The sequence below is a fragment of the Palaemon carinicauda genome, chromosome 26 (assembly GCF_036898095.1).
Source record: "Palaemon carinicauda isolate YSFRI2023 chromosome 26, ASM3689809v2, whole genome shotgun sequence".
NCBI lineage: Eukaryota > Metazoa > Arthropoda > Malacostraca > Decapoda > Palaemonidae > Palaemon > Palaemon carinicauda.
The window spans coordinates 63,835,930-63,856,609 of NC_090750.1; the positions used below are offsets into that span (position 1 = coordinate 63,835,930).

The 20,680-nt window shown below is 35.2% G+C and overlaps 1 protein-coding gene across 1 annotated transcript; it reads left to right on the forward strand.

Annotated features, from left to right (window-relative positions):
* Positions 1–220: 220 nt before the first annotated feature.
* Positions 221–15,756, forward strand: LOC137619548 (UPF0430 protein CG31712-like). Its single transcript, XM_068349644.1, has 3 exons — positions 221–451; positions 13,537–13,625; positions 14,165–15,756. Exons 1-3 carry the CDS (start codon positions 419–421, stop codon positions 15,075–15,077), a joined length of 1,035 nt encoding a protein of 344 aa, XP_068205745.1. The 5' UTR covers positions 221–418; the 3' UTR covers positions 15,078–15,756.
* Positions 15,757–20,680: the final 4,924 nt, after the last annotated feature.

Sequence of the window (20,680 nt, forward strand, 5' to 3'; positions counted from 1 at the left end):
CATAATTTTTTTGTTTCGTATTTAATTGACACTAAGAAAACTAATTTTAGTTTCTTCATCTATATGTAAGTATTGTGTAACACGAGAGAGAGAGAGAGAGAGAGAGAGAGAGAGAGAGAGAGAGCATTATTATTTCAAATGCACCCTGTCGTAGTCTCCGAGAAATAGCCGTGTTTACCTAACCACCTTCTCATCTACTTCCTCCTTCCTCCACCAGGCATCCGGCATCCAACAAGTAAGCTGGAGGCTTAGACGAGAGGGAGCAGCAGCGTCTTCTTCACCATCATCATCCTCGACTGTGCTGGTTCCTCTCCCCCACCACCATCACTGCTACATCGCCTTCTGCACTATCGACGAAATCCCTATCACCATCCGAGCAGACCGACCAGAGATGGCGCAGTAGAGCTCAGTAATCACCATGCGTTTTAGGGAAACCATGATGCATGTGCTGGTACGTATTGTCATATTGCAAGTTATGGTCGTGATTAGCTTCTAAAAACTTCACTTTGCTCATTTTGACCTCATCCGCTGAAGTTAGGTTAAGCTTTTGGTTAAGGTTTGTTCTTCAGACCTTTTTTTGTCTCGGCTTTTCTGCTTGTCTTTGTAACCAGAATGGCATGGCAGCTGATGCATTTGTTAATATAAATTTATTCGTATATTCATTAGTTTACTTGTTCATTTATTTTTTTTGTTGATTAAGCTCTCTCTCTCTCTCTCTCTCTCTCTCTCTCTCTCTCTCTCTATATATATATATATATATATATACACACACACCACTTATCCAATATAAACTCAAAATCTTACTATTAACAACTAGATGAATTCAAGTGTGATTTAGAGCCAGAATTTACATCCAGGAATATTAAATCACTTTATATATAGCTTTCTTCATCGATATGTATTTAAGGAAATATGGCAGTTTCCTTCCGTTTGTGAAAGAAAACACATAACACGCAGATTTAGGTAACAGAGTGGTCTAGAAAATATGCAAATACGTTTGAAGGAGAGTTAATATCTTTATCTTAGTTTCTTTTTATATCTTGTAATACTCAATCGTTATTTTGCAAATTCCTTGTAATTATAATTATCTTCGTTTATTAACCCTTTTACCCTCAAAGGACGTACTGGTACGTTTCACAAAACCCATCCCTTTACCCCCATGGACGTACCAGTACGTCCTTGCAAAAAAATGCTATGAATTTTTTTTTTTCATATTATTGATAATTTTTTGAGAAAATTCAGGCATTTTCCAAGAGAGTGAGACCAACCTGACCTCTCTATGACAAAAATTAAGGTGCTTGGAAAAAAATAACCCCTTGGGGGTTAAGGGTTGGAAATTTCCAAATAGCCTGCGGGTAAAAGGGTTAATTTCCTATTAATTACAAGTAATTATTATTTGTAGCCTTATATGATACTCTGTATCGTCTTTAAATTTGCTTAAAACTAATGGAAACCGTTTGCTAATCCTCTTCGTTTGATCCCATTTTCAACTAATTATAATAAGACGTTTCCTTATATCATTTAGTTTCAGTCATTATTATTGTCAAGTTGTAATTCATTGTTGAAAAAAAAATGGTGTTATGAAGTGTTTCTTGAAATGTGCTCTCTCTCTCTCTCTCTCTCATCTCTCTCTCTCTCTCTCTCTATTGCTGCTATGACCATCAATCTTTCGTATACAATACATCAGTTTTAGTATTGATCCTTTATTTAAATGAAAAATTAATTATTTTTTCCACTTAAAAAAAAAAGATATAGCATATTTGCAAATATTTCCACATACTATATATAAGTTTTCTATGCGCTATCCTTCACATGTCACTGACAGTTTTATTTTTAATCTTTGAGTTTAGTTTTTTATACCCTTTTTTACACTTACAACTACAAACTGCATATTGAAATAAGCTTTCTCACAACGACACGTGTGTAAACAGCCTTTTTTGTATATGCATTCTCGTGTATGTTTTGTTTTCGACAGTTCTTAAGTTGTTTTAAAAAACCTCCCACTCTTAAATGGCCCCGACCAGCTATTGTATTCTGTAATGATCCATAAAAGGAAAATAAAAACTGAAAAGTGATCCTTTCTCTCCGAATGTGTTATATTAATATTTCGCATATCTATCGGTTATTGAACGCTTCATTGAATATAATAGGCTTTCATTCCAGTGTTTGTTTTGTTAATACCTTCCGAAGCTCTCCGAATTCTCGACGCGTTTTTAGTGTAATGTTATTTTTTGTAATGTTACGACGCAGTTCGAAACTTCTTCAATGAACGCGTCATAGGAATTCGAAACGACTGTAAATATCGGTGCTCAGCGATTTTCGCATTCTTTGACCATTTTTTCTTCTTTTTTTTTCTTTTTTTGTTTTTAACTAAAACTTTGATGTCGTCAATGAGGAGTCTAGATCATAAAGTAAAAGTTTGGGGTCATCTCGACACTTGTTTTAGAAAAGAAATTTCGCTATTCAAAGAATTGCTTATCTCAAGAAAGAGAGAGAGAGAGGAGAGAGAGAGAGAGAGAGAGAGAGAGATGTGTTAATTACATTTTCTTTTTAGGAATATTATTTGTATTTATATTTTCCTCTTATATTATTAAACGAAATAATTTCAGTACCTTTTCTATCTATTACTTTCCTCCAACACCAGAAATTAACTTTTTGGAAATGAAATAAAGGAAATACATTATATTATAACATGAACTTTTTTAATTGATTTGGCTGTGTGGAGTGACTGATATTTAAGTTTGACTGAAAGTCAATCTCTCTCTCTCTCTCTCTCTCATCTCTCTCTCATCGATGCTAAGCCGTTTTAGGTTCTTTTTTTTATTAATTTAGGATGTCAAGTTTTTGGTTTTGAAAATGGTCGAGGGACTGACTTCTTGGTAAACACTAGTGTGAATCAATTGAAGGACCTAAAGGGAGCAATTGAATTTAAGAAGAAACTAAAGACATTACTTTTCACAAGATCATATGATTTGGAAGATGCTACAATCAAAGAATTGTATAAGTTATAATGAAAATGTTTCGTTAGATGATTAATATGGACCCGCCCGAGAAGTAGTTCACTCGACTTCAGTGGAGGGTTGGATTTAAACCCAAAACAAGTAAAACAAGTAAACAAGTAAATTCTGAATTATTCTGACTTTACAATAAATCGACAACAGTCTTAGACATGGAACAGAAGATGCAGTATTCTTATAGATATACATAGCAATGCACAAAATCCACTCATAATTTCCATACATCGCATATAGTTCTTATGCCAATATGTTAAGTGAATTAATCAGGATGTAAGATCATTCCCTTATTATTATTATTATTATTATTATTATTATTATTATTATTATTATTATTATTATTATTATTATTATTATTACTATCCAAGCTACAACCCTAGTTGGAAAAGCAAGATGCTACAAGCCCATGGGCCCCAACAGGGAAAAATAGCCCAGTGAGGAAAGGAAATAGGCTAAGGAAATAAATAAATGAAAGAAAGTAAATCAAACCCTCGCATAATTGTGTGCGATTTATTCCCCATACACCTGACCAATTTACTTAAAAAAACTCTAGAATTCTTGGCTGTTATCTGACGCCTCGGTGTCCATGTATGTAAAACATCCCCCCACCTTATAAATGAACGGTTAGAGGAGCCTAGCTTTTGAAACAAACCCTCGGGGTCCTTGGAACGGACCACCCGACTCGCACATACAAGCCAACACCTTTTGATGTTACAATGAGAGATGTTACAATAAGATAGAATCTGGTAAACAACGGGTCTTCGCCAATCCTATAGTTGGGGTGCCCTTGCAATGCCTTATCTCCCACCATCTCTCCATAACAAGTGTGCATACGAAAGTGTTCGAGACCTGGAACCGGGCGAGTGTTAACCACGGTGTGTTAAGAGAGAGAGAGAAAAAGTAGAAAAAGTAGACATAAAATAAGGTATATTCCCGAGACGAGAGTGAACTTGCCAAAGGTAAGATTCGGACTAAAGACCTCGACTGACTTGGTGAATTAGATAAAAAAAAAAAAAAAAGCGGCTTTGGTTTGCCCTGTGTTACATCAAGTACAGAAGAATCCTTGACCTCTTGATTTCTGAATATTCATTACTTTCTTTAGTTCTGTGAAGTCGTTCGACTAGAAATCGATCGTGATAAACGAGTTTTAGCTTTGATGAAAAATACTAAGAAACTCTTATCCATTCATACATATTCATAATTCCTCTTTAAATCAAATACTATACACTATACTCATCAGATATAAAGGACATAACTAGGGGCGAAGGCAAATGAAATAAAACGTATTGTGAGGAAACCTTATCAGTCAAATTTGATAATCTACCGCACCAGATCGTGAACCTTTTACCACTCGCAAGATCCTCAGATATTTCATCAGAGCTCTCTCTCTCTCTCTCTCTCTCTCTCTCTCTCTCTCATTATAAATACCTCCTATCTCGGATACCCTTCGCGCTTTGCCCGTCAAAGAACAATTTCTTCTGCGAGAAATCTCGTCTTTATCAGAGTCGGTCAGTCGGAACGTTTAATGTGACGCGCGCAGGTGCTTGTAGAAGGTACCAAGAGGTGTTGATTAAGTACCTCCCCTCCGAGTAATTCATCAGAATTGCCTGTCAAGGCGACGAAGGCTCGATTGGGACAATTATCCAAAGGCTCTCAAAGAGAAGACTCAGTCCCTCGTCCTCTTGTTCTCCCTGATTCGTCCCTTCCAGTGAAGCTGAAATGGGAGTCTATTCGAAAGTCCAGGAACAGTGAAGCTGAAATGGGAGTCTATTCGAAAGTCCAGGAACAGTGAAGCTGAAATGGGAGTCTATTCGAAAGTCCAGGAACAGAATTTTCATTACACGGGAAATAGAAGTAACTGAAATTGAAATCTTTAATTCTTTACCGGATTGGAAAGACTATACTTAAGATTGTTTATTAAATTTTACTTGTAAAATTTAGTAATATATATATATATATATATATATATACATATATATATATATATATGTATATATATATATATATATATATGTATATATATATATATATATATATACATATATATATATATATATATGTATATATGTAACATATATGTATATAAGAATTTTTATGATAAAATATTAAAATTTTAATCATTATATGATACCGCACTTAAACCAATTGATTTTTTTTACCAAAGCATATTTGGTAACCTTCAATCTTCCAACTACGCAAACGAATTCTCGAAAATCAATCATTTCAAAATGCAATTCCTCAATTGAACAATGACTTCAATGTCCCATTGATGTCCTCATGAAAAAGAAGGAAGCTATCATCTGTCTCCATCAGACTCAATGTTTTTTTTTTTTTTTTTTTTTATTGATGAGAACCTTGAAGGATCTGAACGGTAATGACCTTATCAAAACTCTGCGTTAACATTAATTCATTTGTCAACGTCAAGGTGGTAGGAAGAAGTCCCTTAATCTCCGCCCGTCTGTGAATCTATAAAGAATTAAGATGAAAAATTTATCATTTCCGTATCTAAATGAAACACTTCGTTAGGACAGCCAATAAGAAAAAATTATATATGAGTTTATATATATAAAGTTATAAACCTTATCGACTCCCGAAGCTGAAAAATAAGCATCGAAGGGTTCGTTAAAATTGGGCCTTTCTAGTGTGATAAAGACCGATTTCCATAATTCTCGCCAAAAAAAAATTTTTTTTTTAATCCAGCTCATCAGATTGACAAGGCACGGACAGTCTTAAGTAATAGTTTGCCGAGGAATTATCCAGTTTTATCTTGGACCCTCCCATCGAATCTCCATTCCTGAGGGGTTATCGCTTAGGACTTCGAGTCTGGAACTCTCTCTCTCTCTCTCTCTCTCTCTCTCTCTCTCTCTCTCTTTTTTTTTTTTTTTTTTTTTTTTTTTTTGAGGGGGAGAGGGGAGAGGGGGAGTTCGCCTTCCAGGCATTTTTGCGGTTTTCGAACTCTATCACTTTCGATTTGTGATACAGCGAGGTTGCTGTGGCATGATTGGTAACGTCTCTGCCTGGTGTTTGCCGGTCAGGGGTTCGAGTCCCGCTCAGACTCGCTAGTGCCATTATTGTCTGCAACCTTACCATCCTTGTGAGCTAAGGTTGGGGGATTTGGGGGAGCCTATAGGTCTATCTGCCGAGTCATCAGCAGCCACTACCTGGCCCTCCCTGGTCCTAGCTTGGGTGGAGAGGAGGCTTGGGCGCTGATCATATAATATATGGTCAGTCTCTAGGGCATTGTCCTGATTGCTAGGGCAATGTCACTGCCCCTTGCCTCTGCCATTCATGAGCAACCTTTAAACCTTTAAATGGATGGATAAATACAACTAATGTTTGAAGGCGATTTTCATCTGTTATAGAATTCTTTCGTAGAAACTACAACTTTGAGTATTCAATTGAATTCTTTTGTAGAATTTAAAACGTTATTCTTTTATGAATAAGAATGTTCCCTAGTGTGGTGATGTTCAAAATCCGATCATATGAAAGTGAAAAAGTATTAATTTATTTATAAAACTTGTAACATTAGTCCAGCAAAAAACTCTTATTCATTTTTGAATGAAACTAATTTCTTGTTCGAATTTTGTCCCTTAGATAATTTTGATATCCCTCGCTGGAATTCATTGTGTTGCTCCTTATAGAATCAAGTACAAAAACGAGCAATATACTAAGGCAGGCTTGACCAGATAACGAAGAGGACGTCTATATAAAGTAACTATTCCATATTAAAAAAAAAAAAAAAAAAAAAAAAAAAAAAAAAAACTTTTTAATGTCACCCGTAGATCCCAGATAACGAAGAGGACATCTATATAAAGTAACCATTCCATTATATAAAAAAAAAAAAAAACCCTTTTTAATGACATCCGTAGATCACGAGATCATAGGCCTGTATTCTTCGAGGAAGGTAGATGACATTCCCACATTGCACTCGGCTAGATAAGTAATTTTCTGCCATTAAGCATAGGGTTATACAGCGCATACCTACCACGAGAAAAACGAGACGCACCAAGATATATGCTAGGCCTGATAACAAGTGTTTGAGACAGCGGTTAAAACATGTGTAACGCTTTCCCCTGCCATCGGTTAGTGTCACTACCCTTCCCTGTCATGTTGACAGAGTCAACATGATAACAGCCTTCTACTCAATTAACGACTTTTAATGTTTGTCCCAATAGACACTCCCGACCAGTGATCAACAGCACCCCCCCCCCCACCCACCCCGGGCCCAAACCCCCCCCCCCCCCAACCCCCCCCACACACACACTAACCCAAAATTATCCCTCCCATCCTCTCCTTTTTTAAATGTAATTATCGTTTTCTAAAAGGGTTTTTTTCTAACATTCTAGAAAATTTCTATAAAGAATTAAAGCTATTAAATTCTATCGAAGAATTAAATAGAACTTGGATGTAAATTCTAAGGTACTTAGAAAAACCTATCGTTCTACTGCATGTCATGTTTCATATATAAGAAAACAAATACTTTCCACATATTTCTATTTTCTTTGGAACTCCATGTTAAGAGTAGCCGTCGTTCAACCTGGGTCTTGCTTGGTCAGAACTGGCGATCCCAACCCTCTTTTATATTACTGCCATTATATGAAAGTGTGTCAGCTTTCTTACTCGTCAAACTAATGTATACTCGATTCAATTTTGTAGGCCTAATTAAATCAAATTATTGATCGTTTGTGCATTTTTAAACAGAAAATTAACTAATGACCTGCCTTTATAAATGGATTTACTTTTCTACAGAGATTAATCCAGAAATTGTCTGAAAACAGTAGTAGTAGTAGTAGTAGTAGTAGTAGTAGTAGTAGAAGTAGTAGTAGTACCCAACACTGGAAAGATTGATTCAACTTTGTAACGTCTTCATGTCCAATAGACACGTATTCGCCCTGCGATAACTTTGACAGATGAGAATATTCGATGTTAGTAAATATCAGTCTGCATCCAAACCCCTACGAGTAGGACATATTTCTATGGATGCCTAGTAGCATTTAAGGATAAAGGCTAGGATTTTTTTTTTTTTTTTTTTCAGTGTCATCAAAGCTAGGTTTATGTGTCTCCCTTCTTTGTGACAAAACTTCAAGGAAAGTAAATGGATGCAAAATGAGGATGATAAATATAACATCCAACTTCATCTCCAAACGAGGCCTTTCGATTTATCCTTTCCAAAGAGTTATATGGTAACTTCTACATTCAGCGTCAGGCAATTTATACCTATTTTACATCTAACCCCCTTCACTTCTCTCCTTTCTTCATCTACTTATTTTATACTAGTAATTTTAATAATATTAATAATTTTGATAATGATGATAATCTTAATATTAATAATTTCGATAAAAATAATTTTGATAACTCTCTCTCTCTCTCTCTCTCTCTCTCTCTCTCCCCTTTGTTTATTCATTCTTTAAAAAAGTAGTGAGCTGTAGAGAGATTAATATGACTTAGGCCTAACAAAGCACTGATTCAAAGGACGGTTATTTATAATATGATTAAGATTTTTAATTGGTTCGTACTCTTGACGTGCAAATATGCTTCCCAAGAAACATGCGTTAGATCCTGTCCTCATAAACATCTCAATATTTATGTTTAAATGAGCATTAGCACCCCCCCCCTCTCCCCCCCCCCTCTCTCTCTCTCTCTCTCTCTCTCTCTGTCTTCCTGTCCTCATAAACATCTCAATATTTATGTTTAAATGAGCATTAGCACCCTCTCTCTCTCTCTCTCTCTCTCTCTGTGTCTTCATAAACATCTCAATATTTATGTTTAAATGAGCATTAGTACCTTCTCTCTCTCTCTCTCTCTCTCTCTCTCTCTCTCTCTCTCTCTCTCGGCAATAAAGGAATATTTACGGGATTTAGGGTGTGACCAGAATGAGAAAACTAATATCAGTTAAAACTCCCGTCTAAGGAGTGATGAGATTAACCGTTTAAAAGTTCTTTAATTTTGTTGACTTGACGTAGTTTTTAGCCCCCCCTCCAAATGGATGTATAAATCAAACAGTATAAGAAAAGTTAGTTTTAATTCCACAAACGCTTTGTTGGGATCCAACCACACTCGCCAAACGTAATTACAAACACTGTGTTTTATCGGTGCCTTGTATAGAAGCTTTTATTTTTTAGAGACATTTGCTTAACGAGCGAAATTAATGAGTTTTTGGTAAGACCTTCGGTAGTGTATGTTTCATCTTTTACAAAATTTAGTTTTTACTCCTAACACAAAATTATTTTCTCATATGTAATAATAATAATAATAATAATAATAATAATAATAATAATAATAATTTTCAAAAAGGTAATAACAATAGTAATAATGTAACTGAACTCAAATCTAAGCTAAATTAATTTTCACAAAAGAAAAAGCCACGTAACTAACTTCCATTGAACTTTAAAAGAATATTATATATATATATATATATATATATATATGTATATATATATATATTTATGAGGTAGTAGGTTGGCCAAGGCACCAGCCGCCCGTTGAGATACTACCGCCAGAGAGTTATGGGGTCCTTTGACTGGCCAGACAGTACTACGTTGGATCCTTCTCTTTGGTTACGGTTCTTTCTCTTTGCCTACACATACGCCGAATAGTCTGGCCTATTCTTAACAGATTCTCCTCTGTCCTCACACACCTGACAACACTGAGGTTACTAAACAATTCTTCTTCGCTCAAGGGGTTAACTACTGCACTGTATTTGTTCTGTGGCTACTTTCCTCTTAGTAAAGGTAGAAGAGACTCTTTAGCTATGGTAAGCAGCTCTTCTAGGAGAAGGACACTCCAAAATCAAACCATTGTTCTCTAGTCTTGGGTAGTGCCATAGCCTCTGTACCATGGTCTTCCACTGTCTTGGGTTAGAGTTCTCTTGCTTGAGGGTACAATCAGGCACACTATTCTATTTAATTTCTCTTCCTCTTGTTTTGTTAAAGTTTTCATAGTTTATATAGGAAATATTTATTTTAATGTTACTCTTCTTAAAATATTTTATTTTTCCTTCTTTCCTTTCCTTACTGGGCTATTTTCCCTGTTGGGGCCCCTGGGCTTATAGCATTTTGCTTTTCCAGCTAGGGTTGTAGCTTAGCAAATAATAATAATAATAATAATAATAATATATATATATGTATATATATATATGTGTGTGTGTGTGTGTATATATATATATATATATATATGTGTGTGTGTGTGTGTGTATATATATATATATATATACATATATATATATATATATAAATATATACACAGAGAGAGAGAGAGAGAGAGAGAGAGAGAGACATACACACACATGCACATACACACACACAAACAGAAAATTCCGTAGGAATATTAACAAGCATGGCTGTCTGTCAAGTGTCATATCAAAATATGAAATCTCAGATGAAAAAAAAAAAACTATAAAAACGCTGAATTTTCCTTCAATTTTTTCCTTTCTTCTTCCCATTGTTTTTATTTATTTATTTATTTATTTTTTTTTTTTTGCTTTAAGGTGGGGACATTTTTAAGAAATTCGTCTAATAACAGGTAATAGCATAAGCACCTGTAATATTTTCCATTCAATATATTTAACTGATAGAATGATCCAAGTAATGAAGATAGCAACTGACATTAAAAGGAATAAATTAAACAGTAATAACATTAGAGGCTCAATCAATTAATATTCTTTGGAAGAAGAATTAGATACAATAAGAAGAGCCAAGAATCTGTCCATTACAATACAAAAGCAATGAAGAAAGAAATTATGGCCGCTTCGCAGCGGGGAGGAAAGCATACAAACAACTTGTTAATCCTAACATTCATAATAAACATTTAACGAGGCATTAGCCAAATCTATTCCCTTCAAAACACATGTCACCGGGAGACAAGCATCAGTTCTGTAAGTTTTCTGTCAATACCAATTAAGTCTAAAGGTAGGAGAAGAGAGATGCATGAATCCACAACTTGCCTCGCTCAAAGCATTTTTTTTTTTTTTTTTTTTGCTCAAGCATTTTTTTTATTTCTTTTATTTATTTATTTTTATTCTTTTTGCCTCGCTCAAAGCATTTTTTAAGTTTTTTTTTTTAATTTATTTCTTTTTTTTCTTGCCTCGCTCAAAGCACTTTTTTTTCGTACTTGTTGCTTCGTGGCAAGCGTTTGCTAGACTTGTGTCTGCGAGGCTTAATTGCTTTGAGGTGATCATTTTACTGACAGTGATCTTAATCTGGTCTTGCACAGTCAGTGTAAATTAGCACACGCAGTGTCGCGTAAGCCCAAAGTCGTAAAATCCTGGAACTCGTCGATATACAATCCTCGTTTAAGATTAGCAGAGAAAACTTCTTCTGAACTATGCATTCTGAAATTAGTGTCACTCGTTTGAATAGACTCAAAGGGAATATTCCTTTTGCTTGCGCTCTTGTCCTAGATCAGTGGTTCCCAACCTTTTTTCTGTCATTTCCCCCCTGCACCCAGTTCAACCATCCAGATTTCCCCCTTCATGCCCCGCCCAGCCCTCATGCCCACTCGCCTGCCTCAGAAATGGGCATGACACTCCAATTCTCCCCTTGAATATCATATCACAATTGAATGGCTAACAACAAATTGCCGCACATACTATGAGGACATTTTCCGCTTGTTTTGGTTAGTAGGTAGTGTAATTATTTCCCCCCTGGAAGCTTCAAATTTCCCCCCAGGGGGAAATTTCCCCCAGGTTGGGAACCACTGTCCTAGACAGAAATGCATCCGCCTGCTGTCATTCTTGACAGATGACCGTTATCTGGAGGTGACACTTTCGACCTTCAAACGACCTAGCTGTGTTTGTCAGCGAAAGTTGTTTTTGTTGGGTTACTCATATTGTATTAATACAGTAAGGGTAATACAGAGAAAATAAACATCTTATTGTAGGTGTGTAATGCACCAACTAGCTGGTATTATTTTTCAATGACAAACATAAGTATTTTCATCATTACTCTTCGTGATTTCCGTATCAAAAAGATATCAGTCAGTAGGAAGTTACTTCAGCTTACGATGTCTTCATAAGTTTTTCCCAATGTAGCTTTGTAAAGAAAAAACATAGCGGCTTCGTGAAATGGAGAAATTTCTGTTGACCAGACTTTGACAAAAGTTGCATATTCTGCTTACTTTAAACATGATACTTCCAGGTGAATATATCCTGCTATGAAAAAAGACTAGAGAGAGAGAGAGAGAGAGAGAGAGAGAGAGAGAGAGAGAGAGAGAGAGTCTACGGGTTCCACACATGATGTTGTAGAATATTTTTTTTCTTTGACCCAGAAGACAAACCAAAACGACATAACCAGACCTATTTGATTAAGAAAAACCAGTCATGACATTTTGAAAGGGTCGTGTTTTTAAGTCATGCTACAAAAAAACGCTTCAACAAAACTAAAGCTAAATAGGACCGAATAGAAGATAGTACCTTGCTCGCAATGGTTCGACATATTTTCACTTAACAGTACAGAACAGTAGCTTTGCGGTTTGTATTTGAAATTAACTTATTTTAATCTTTTGCAATTTATTGGTGAATTTTGTTGTTTTTATGGGACTGTGACTTTACGCTTCTCTTCGTTAATCGTAATTCTTAAGAATGCTATTTCATCAATAACTTCATGTGTGATGATAAGGGATCTTTTTTTTTTTTTTTTTTTTTTTTGTAGGAACTCTCACTGTGTACAGTAGTACCCCAAACGTCTTCTAAAACCAATTACATTTCTTCTTCGTTTACAATATTGTCTTTCTCTGTCCTAACAGCAGAGTTTTCATGACCTAGCTTTGTTTAGACAGCGTATTTGACATTATTGCTAGTTTCTAGTTTCATTTCTTTTCTATCATCACATTTCGTTCATCTTTTGACAATCTCACTCATTAGTCGTGTTTTATTGCAAACTTCCATTTTTTTTCTTTCACCATCAGCAGAGCATCTGCAGTCATCAAACATTCCCATTTCTCTGTTAGTTTTTGTAAAATCTTTTCTCGTAGCTATCTCAAATTGAGCTATAAACTGTAAACTTTTCAAGTCTTATATAGTTTTCTAACTCCATTTTCTATCCTTACTTTAGGTTATGTTTGCATATTTACATAGATACGTCATTCTTTTTCCAGTCTAAAATAGACATTTGTCATCTTCCATGTTTACTACACCGGAGGAGCTTTAAAATTTCACAAATTATAATAATCCATTGCTGTTATTTATACCTTTTAGCTGTGATATTCTTAATACTACTACTACTACCACCCACAGAGCTTCACTATTACCACAGCTCTCTCTGACCCTGTGCCTCCAGAAACTTCAGTTTTCAGTCATGGACAATTCTTCCCAATCTTTAATTTGTATTGGCAAAGATCACTCTTCACAGTATTAAAGATGTATCTTTAATTCTCGCAGTTGTTTTTCACTTGTTACAGGCATTACAGAACAAATGACAATTGAATGTAGATGAATGACTAGCTCTATAATACATATGAATAATGGATAACTGATATAAAGAGATGGTTCATCCCTTTCATTGTTTGTTTCTCTCTCTTTCTTCAGGTGGTTTGGCTGCTTGTGAGTTGGGTTCGGTCGCATCAAGACGGTCCCACCCAAGATGACAGAGACAGGCGAGCATACCAGAGAAGAAGGTAAGCTTAAGAGAAAGCTGAGGTAGTCACATTAGTGCCCAGACTACCTTAGTCGTAGGACCTGTTCCTTATAAATAGATAAATAAGTAAATATATAAATAAATAAATATATACATATATATATATATATATATATATATATATATATATATATATATATATATATATATATATATCAAATTAATGAGCATTTAGCCTAGTGGGTTGAGACACTGGAACCAATAGCACAGAGCTCACAGAAACTGAAAGATTTTTAAAGTAAAGTGCAAGAGAATATAAAAACATACTTCATTGCCTTTCCTTTAAGGTCACTATTTAGGTTTTATAAGATTATTATGGTTTTGAAATTGAAGAAAATTATTAAATAATTGCTTTCGTATGTGATTATTACTTGTTGGATCTTTATCTAAGCCAGTTACCTTGAAATTAGTTTGTTTAGGATTTGACTTATTTCTAGTCATCTTTTGATTATATTGCTTCAAATAGTCAGTCATTCCATAATAATGATAAATTTACTAATTCAAGAATTTTTCCCCTAGGATGCTTGAGCGATTGGCCCTTCGAGGGTACGAGGCTCGAGAGCGTGAGAGATTGGCGGCTGAGTTGCTGGCTAGACTTGAGAGCCACCACACCAGCACTAGTAGTCCATTATGGCGTCAACAGCCTGACCACCAACGGAGCCCTAGCAGACATAACAGCCAAGTATTTCAAGATGCTCCATATCTAGAAGTGGTCTCTTTCGATCAAGTTCACCCAGAGCTTGAAGTCCTAAGGGAGGAAGAGGTTGAAACTCAGGTAGAGGAGGAGCCAGAATTTGCAAAAGTTTCTATGGAGTTGGAGGAGACAAAAGATGTTCTCCGTCAGTTCCTCATTAGAGAGATATTTCCCGATAAGACAAAAACACGACGGCATGTTGCCGAAGAAACACTGACCGAACAAACGACTCGACGTTCCGCTCGAGAGGAACGGAGAAGACTGAAAGAAGAGAAGAAGAGGAAAAAGGAAGAGAAGAAGAAAAAAAGAGCGAATAAAAAGAATAAGAAGAGAAAGCCAGACCGAGAGTTTGTGTCATACCTGAGGAACCAGAATATTAGCATCTATGATGTAGAGGGGGATTATTTCTTTGACTGTTGTCCATCAAAGTTGATCGTGGTACAGAAGGCAGTAGGGAAAGCCCCTAATAACCATGCTGTGGAAATTATGGAAACACAGGACACATTTTATGAACGTGTCTGTCTAGATGAGGTGCTGGACAAAGAGTGTATATTCCCCGCCCGCTCTCTGAAGAAGGGAGTGGTCACAAGATGTGCGCAGGAGTGGTCTTTCTCACAGGCATTTAGTCGTCCCTATGACAGCATGGAGGAATTTAAAGTGAGCCACATCCAAGTCCGTTCAGGGTGCTCTTGCCAAGTTAGTCTCACACATAAGAAAAAGAGAAAAAGGAAAAGATGAGAATTAATGGCCCTGGGCCAAAGCATGAGTTTGCCGGCCCCATAGAAGGTCACCTCACATGATATGAGAGTAGGGTGAAACTCAGTTCTGGAAAAAAGTAATATTGAGAGTTCACCCACAGGGAAGGCTTTTGAGTCTCTGTTCTAGACTCTTGTTGGTGTTATGAAAACTTTGTGTCTTCTGATCCATTTTGACGCTTAGTGTTGGGAACAAGAAACATTTACAGAAACTTAATATATTATGGTTAATGATAATTATCGTAGTGTTTGATTTCCATGCTAAGACATTTGCACTAAGTGTTTTATATTTGCAGTTTGTAGCCATTTTCAAGTCTGAAGCTGCAACAGCAGTGTCGGCAGCAGCTGCTGTTGCAGCAGTGATTAATACATGGCAGAGTTTGTCCTTGTAGTCGCATACATTATACGATGATGATGATGATAAACGGCTACATAGACGACGACAAAAATGTGAGTGTAGTAGCTCCCGAGCGTCCCAGCAGATGTCGCTAGAGAGGCTGGTGAAATGTAGTAGTTCCGGAGTCTCAAAAAGTTGTTTATAAAGAGACTCATGGAATGTAGTAGTAACCGAGACTTTCAAAAGCAAAGTAACGCCTAGAAACTCTTGAGGCCCAGTAGTTCCTGAGTATCTTCAAGTATATCGTAAAGAGGCTCATGGAAAAGATAAGTGTCCCAAGTGGTGCATGGCCTAGGCGACGGCCCCAACTTGGCCTACCCACGTAGCATAATTACCTCAGTGCTTCGCGCGTTTTAGATATATTGTAAACAAAACTCTAAAAATAAGCATAAAACGCGTGATGTACCTTTCGACGTGCCGGTTCGCCCGGTGAAAAGATAATCAACAGCTAACACACTCATTTTCCCAACTTCTCTTCCTCTCCTTCTTATTCTCTTCGACTTTGTCAAACGAAAGAAGAGAACGTAAAAATTTTGTATTTCAAATTGATGAATCTAAATGAATCTCATATTTGTCAGATCTTGTATTTATTATTATTGTTATCATTATTATGATTAATATTTTAGCATTATTTTGCTTCTCTTCATCTCACACAAATCCCTCTGTTCACTAATTATTGTACATAGAATTGGTGTGTATATTTTGAGTTTGACATGACAAATAAGCGATTCTTGTCTATTATTTTATGTATGATATAAAGGTTATATTTTTCTTTACTTTCATGTATAAAGCAAATAAATTCAAATATTACTTTTCTAATCAGTGGCACAGGGAATGTAAATCCTCTATTGCCCTCATTTCGACCTTCTAGTTCGAACTCTACATCTTGTACCCATATCCATATTCCTCACGTGAGACCCGTCTGGAGTCCACTTTTGCTCCCATTTCTCACCTTAACCTCAGTTCCTTTCCTTCCCTGCCTTACCCCACCCCCTTCCTTCCTCCTTCCCTCCCTTCCACTGCCTAAGAATTCTTAGTGGCCAAAGAGAGGGTCTGTTGTTTTGTACCTTCTTCAACTACATGCGCAAAACAATGACTTCACTGATAATTGACTTTGTCATTTCCACAGAATCATGAAATCTATCTTTTGAATGTTTCTCTGTCTGCACCTTGTACCTTCGCCGTAGATAGCAGTCACTCTTTTATTGTAAATGAAGAGAAATTTTTGAAAAAAGAGAAAACCGAAAAGATGAGAATTAATATACTTCGGCCAGCGCTTGAGATGACGACCCCCTGGTCTCTCCAAACGCCGTCAGAGTCAGAATTGAACTGTTCTGAAAAGAAAAGCTTATATTCTCATTTCAAATTTATTTTGCTGTTTCTCTTTAAACTTTGTCTTGACTTATTTTGAACATCCATTAAAGCATTATTTGATATATCACAAGATGAATTTTGGGTCAGTCGTGACACCAAACACGAAGCAAACGTAATTTCAATAAAGGACTTTTAATATTCTACCCACTTCCTATCAGACAGTCCCGGTGCATATATACCAAAGTTTCCGTAGAGATTTTACAAGCGTTCATTGTTTCCTCCACTCATAGTTGAGGATACACTTGAGTCTATCACTTGTACTCGATGTCTCGTGTCTATTTGAGTTCTGATTTCTTGCATCTCTCCAATGGGGAGGATTCTTTATCCCCGCTCTTAAATGGGAAGGAATCATGGAATCTTTTGATGTCGCTACAGAAAACGAGTCAAAAATCAAGAAAGGGGCTTCGACTCTCAAAGTTTGTGTTTTCCTTATCGTTCATTTTATTCTTTTGGGTTTGGAGTCATTTCCATTTGAGGCCTTGCATTATATATTACTAAATTTCAAGCAAACATAATTCTCTTGTTTTTAGGTCATTAAGTTATGCCTGGTATTAAATTACAGTATATGTTTTCTAAACTTTATTTAGCAGCCCCCCCAAAAAAAGGAAAAATATCATCCATTAAAAGGAAGCAAGAACTTTTTAATGCTTATATTTCCGGCAATTATTGTTAAATGGTTAGATATTTTGAATTTTCGCCGAGCATTGCATTACAACATTGAAATGTACCCAGCCTAGATCCTTAAATGCAATGGTAATATTCTTTTTATTTTTGCTATTTTCTTTACATAAACCGGAAGCACATCAACAGACACTTGACACAAAATACGAAGGTGAAAATAAGATAACATCTGATATTGATATCTGTAGACGAATTGTTTAGAAGATATTTTCTTAACAAATGAAAATAGTCTTGAAATGTCTTCAAGATATGCGATTCATAAAGACCACTTCTAAGCGTCAAGATAGTTTTATCATAAAGACCACCTTTTAGTACCCTTCAAGACCAACAGTATTCCCTTTCGAAAGACCTTGTTTATTTAACACTGCAACTTATTCTGGTCCAAATTGTTCCCTTTGTAATGTATAAACCTCTTTTGTTTTGTTAACACTTTATTTTTAGGTATATATTTTTTTTTTCTTTTTCATTTTTTCCCGTGTGATTCATGACTGTTATACAATATTATAGTATTTTTTCATTCAAGTGTAAATGGAGATATTTTCATTAAGTTTATTTGAAAAGTATTTTCCTACATGACTTGTGTCAAATATGTGTATATTCAGTGTTTTTGTGCCATCTACTGTTATTTTAGTCAACGACTTTGAATCATATTGAGTAATATTATTATTCTTGTTATTATTATTATCATTATTATTTTTATTATCATTATTAACCAAATATGTTCCGTTTGTGTTCATTCAATGCAATGTCCTATGTAAGTTACGCAAAGGAATTCTGCAGACATATTTTGTTTTCATTTTTTTATTAGGAAAATAAGGATTATCATCATTATTTTATTATTATTATTATTATTATTCTTACGTGATAACTGTCACTGAGTACCAAATGAATAAGAATTATGATTATCATTGTTATTTTTTCATTATTGGAATTATTATCATCATCATTATTGTTTTTTTTATTATCAATATTATTAAGATTGTAACAGCATGGTAAATCTGTATGGATTCCTTATAGTATTATTTGTATGTGACCTTGGCTATTTGTTCTTTACGTATGTACGTATGTATTCTCCCCCCCCCCCCTCCACCAGGGGCCCCTGTGCCTCATATTTGTATTCCACACAGAAAAGAAGAAGAAACTTATCCCTGAACAACAAACATCATTCAAGAATAAAAAAAAAAAAAAAACTCTCCGGGTCCATTTTTATAAACAAATCATTTCAGGGTATTTAGATTTTCTCTAATCTTAACGAAAAGCATTTTCCGAGGTTCTATTTTGAGTCAATATATCGAATTATCCACCCAAAAATAAATTATCAGAAATTCCGGCTTTTCCATTTTTATTTATATCTTGCAATCTAAACATCCGAAGATGTTATAATTAATTTTTTTTTTTTTTTTTCTTTTTGAGCTTGGTTGAGACTCTAATAGAATATCGGGATTTGCTTTCTGGTAGGATAACTACCCCGCCATGAGTCATTTACCTCTGATTGCTGGCCTTTGCAGTTGACAGCACCGTGGTTTAATCTATCTTACCTTGATATCAGAGTTGCGCATTGAAACCTATGAACGCTCACTGCTGAAATATGGTATGCGCAAGTCTTTTCCAGAGAAGCTACAAATGGTTGTATTAATGCACTTCATTCATATTAGAAAGTTTTTTTTTTTTATTTCATTTTTTTTTTTTATTTTAGGTACGATATTCTTGTTAACTGTGTATGATAACCTTGTAAAGACGACAACAGCTCTTAAGGTGTCGCATCCATTTGCGGCGTATTGTTGTAATGTACCTTAACAACAATAAACATCAATATAGCAGTTGGTTCCGATAAGGGACAGTTCACGAACCTCTCACTGTTGTCCAAAGAAAAAAGAAAATATGAAGTCATGGCTAAGCGGAAATCAATCCACTGTTTTTTTGTTTTGTTTTTTTTATAAGAAAATTTTCTTATTGACTAAAACTGCTTCAGGCCATGAAAATTCTGTCTGTGCTGGCCTTGGAAATCATTCCGTACCTTCTCAAGCGAGTGAAATCATGATCATTTAATGTCAGTCTCTTTAAAGGAATCTGAAGTTTGTGTAAGGATATTACTCATTGCCAGATGGAAAAGCCAGTAAATAAAATATTATAAAGTTATAATTTAGTGTTTTTTTTTTTATCTCCTTTTACCCAAATGTTGTTGTTTTTACAGTATTCAACAGGCTTGACAATTTTCCAAAAAAAATTGTTGAATACATTATTTGAATGTGAAACTCAAATAACGTCCAAGTGAAAATTATAGGTCTCTCTCTCTCTCTCTCTCTCTCTCTCTCTCTCTCTCTCTCTCTCTCTCTCTCTCTCTATATATATATATATATATATATATATATATATATATATGTATATATATATATATATATATATATATATATATATATATATATATATATATATATATTTGTAGATATATATATATATATATATATATATATATATATATATATATATATATATAACTACAATCTTCTTGTAGGTAACAGGGTTTCTAACCAGTCAAAGCAAGGAACAGGTGTGTATTTTGCCTCACCTTGCATGCTTCCAGGTACGAAATTGACTGATTTACTACCAGATTTACTTGGGAAAGGAGAGATGCAAGAGATGTTAACAAGGAAGAATAGGCCAGGTGTCCTCAAAGTTTCTATCCCACTCCCTGGAAGTACTTTCTTTCTCCTCTCCTCCACACAGGAAATATCAGTTTGTCCATTTTCCAGAATGAGTCAGTGATATCAATTATGCAACAACAATTGACAATTATAAGCCAATAAAAATGGAAGATGCCTATACAAATAGATTAGAATGGTATCATAATTTTCATAATATACTCAAATGAACTATCTAATGAATTTTGTACTAAGCTGCACAAGAAAATTGTTCACCAGCTTCTCTATATCAATGGGTTGTTTACACCCCCTTGAAATCGTCAACCACAAACACTTCTGCCTCTGGATTTCGTTATCAAGTACATTTATCCATAATTGCATTAACTGGTTTTGAAGGAAAACTACGTAATATGTTCAGAAAATACATGCCATTTTTAAAATCACGGCATGAAAAATCCTAGTGGTGGATATTTTTATAAGACTGTTTTGTAC

What these genes read in the sequence shown, in the direction of transcription:
- LOC137619548 (XM_068349644.1), top strand. Translation starts at nt 419, where the DNA reads ATGCGTTTTAGGGAAACCATGATGCATGTGCTG. An exon ending in AAACCATGATGCATGTGCTG is followed by an intron (nt 452 to 13,536) that starts GTACGTATTGTC and finishes CTCTTTCTTCAG; the next exon opens with GTGGTTTGGCTGCTTGTGAG. An exon ending in CGAGCATACCAGAGAAGAAG is followed by an intron (nt 13,626 to 14,164) that starts GTAAGCTTAAGA and finishes TTTTTCCCCTAG; the next exon opens with GATGCTTGAGCGATTGGCCC.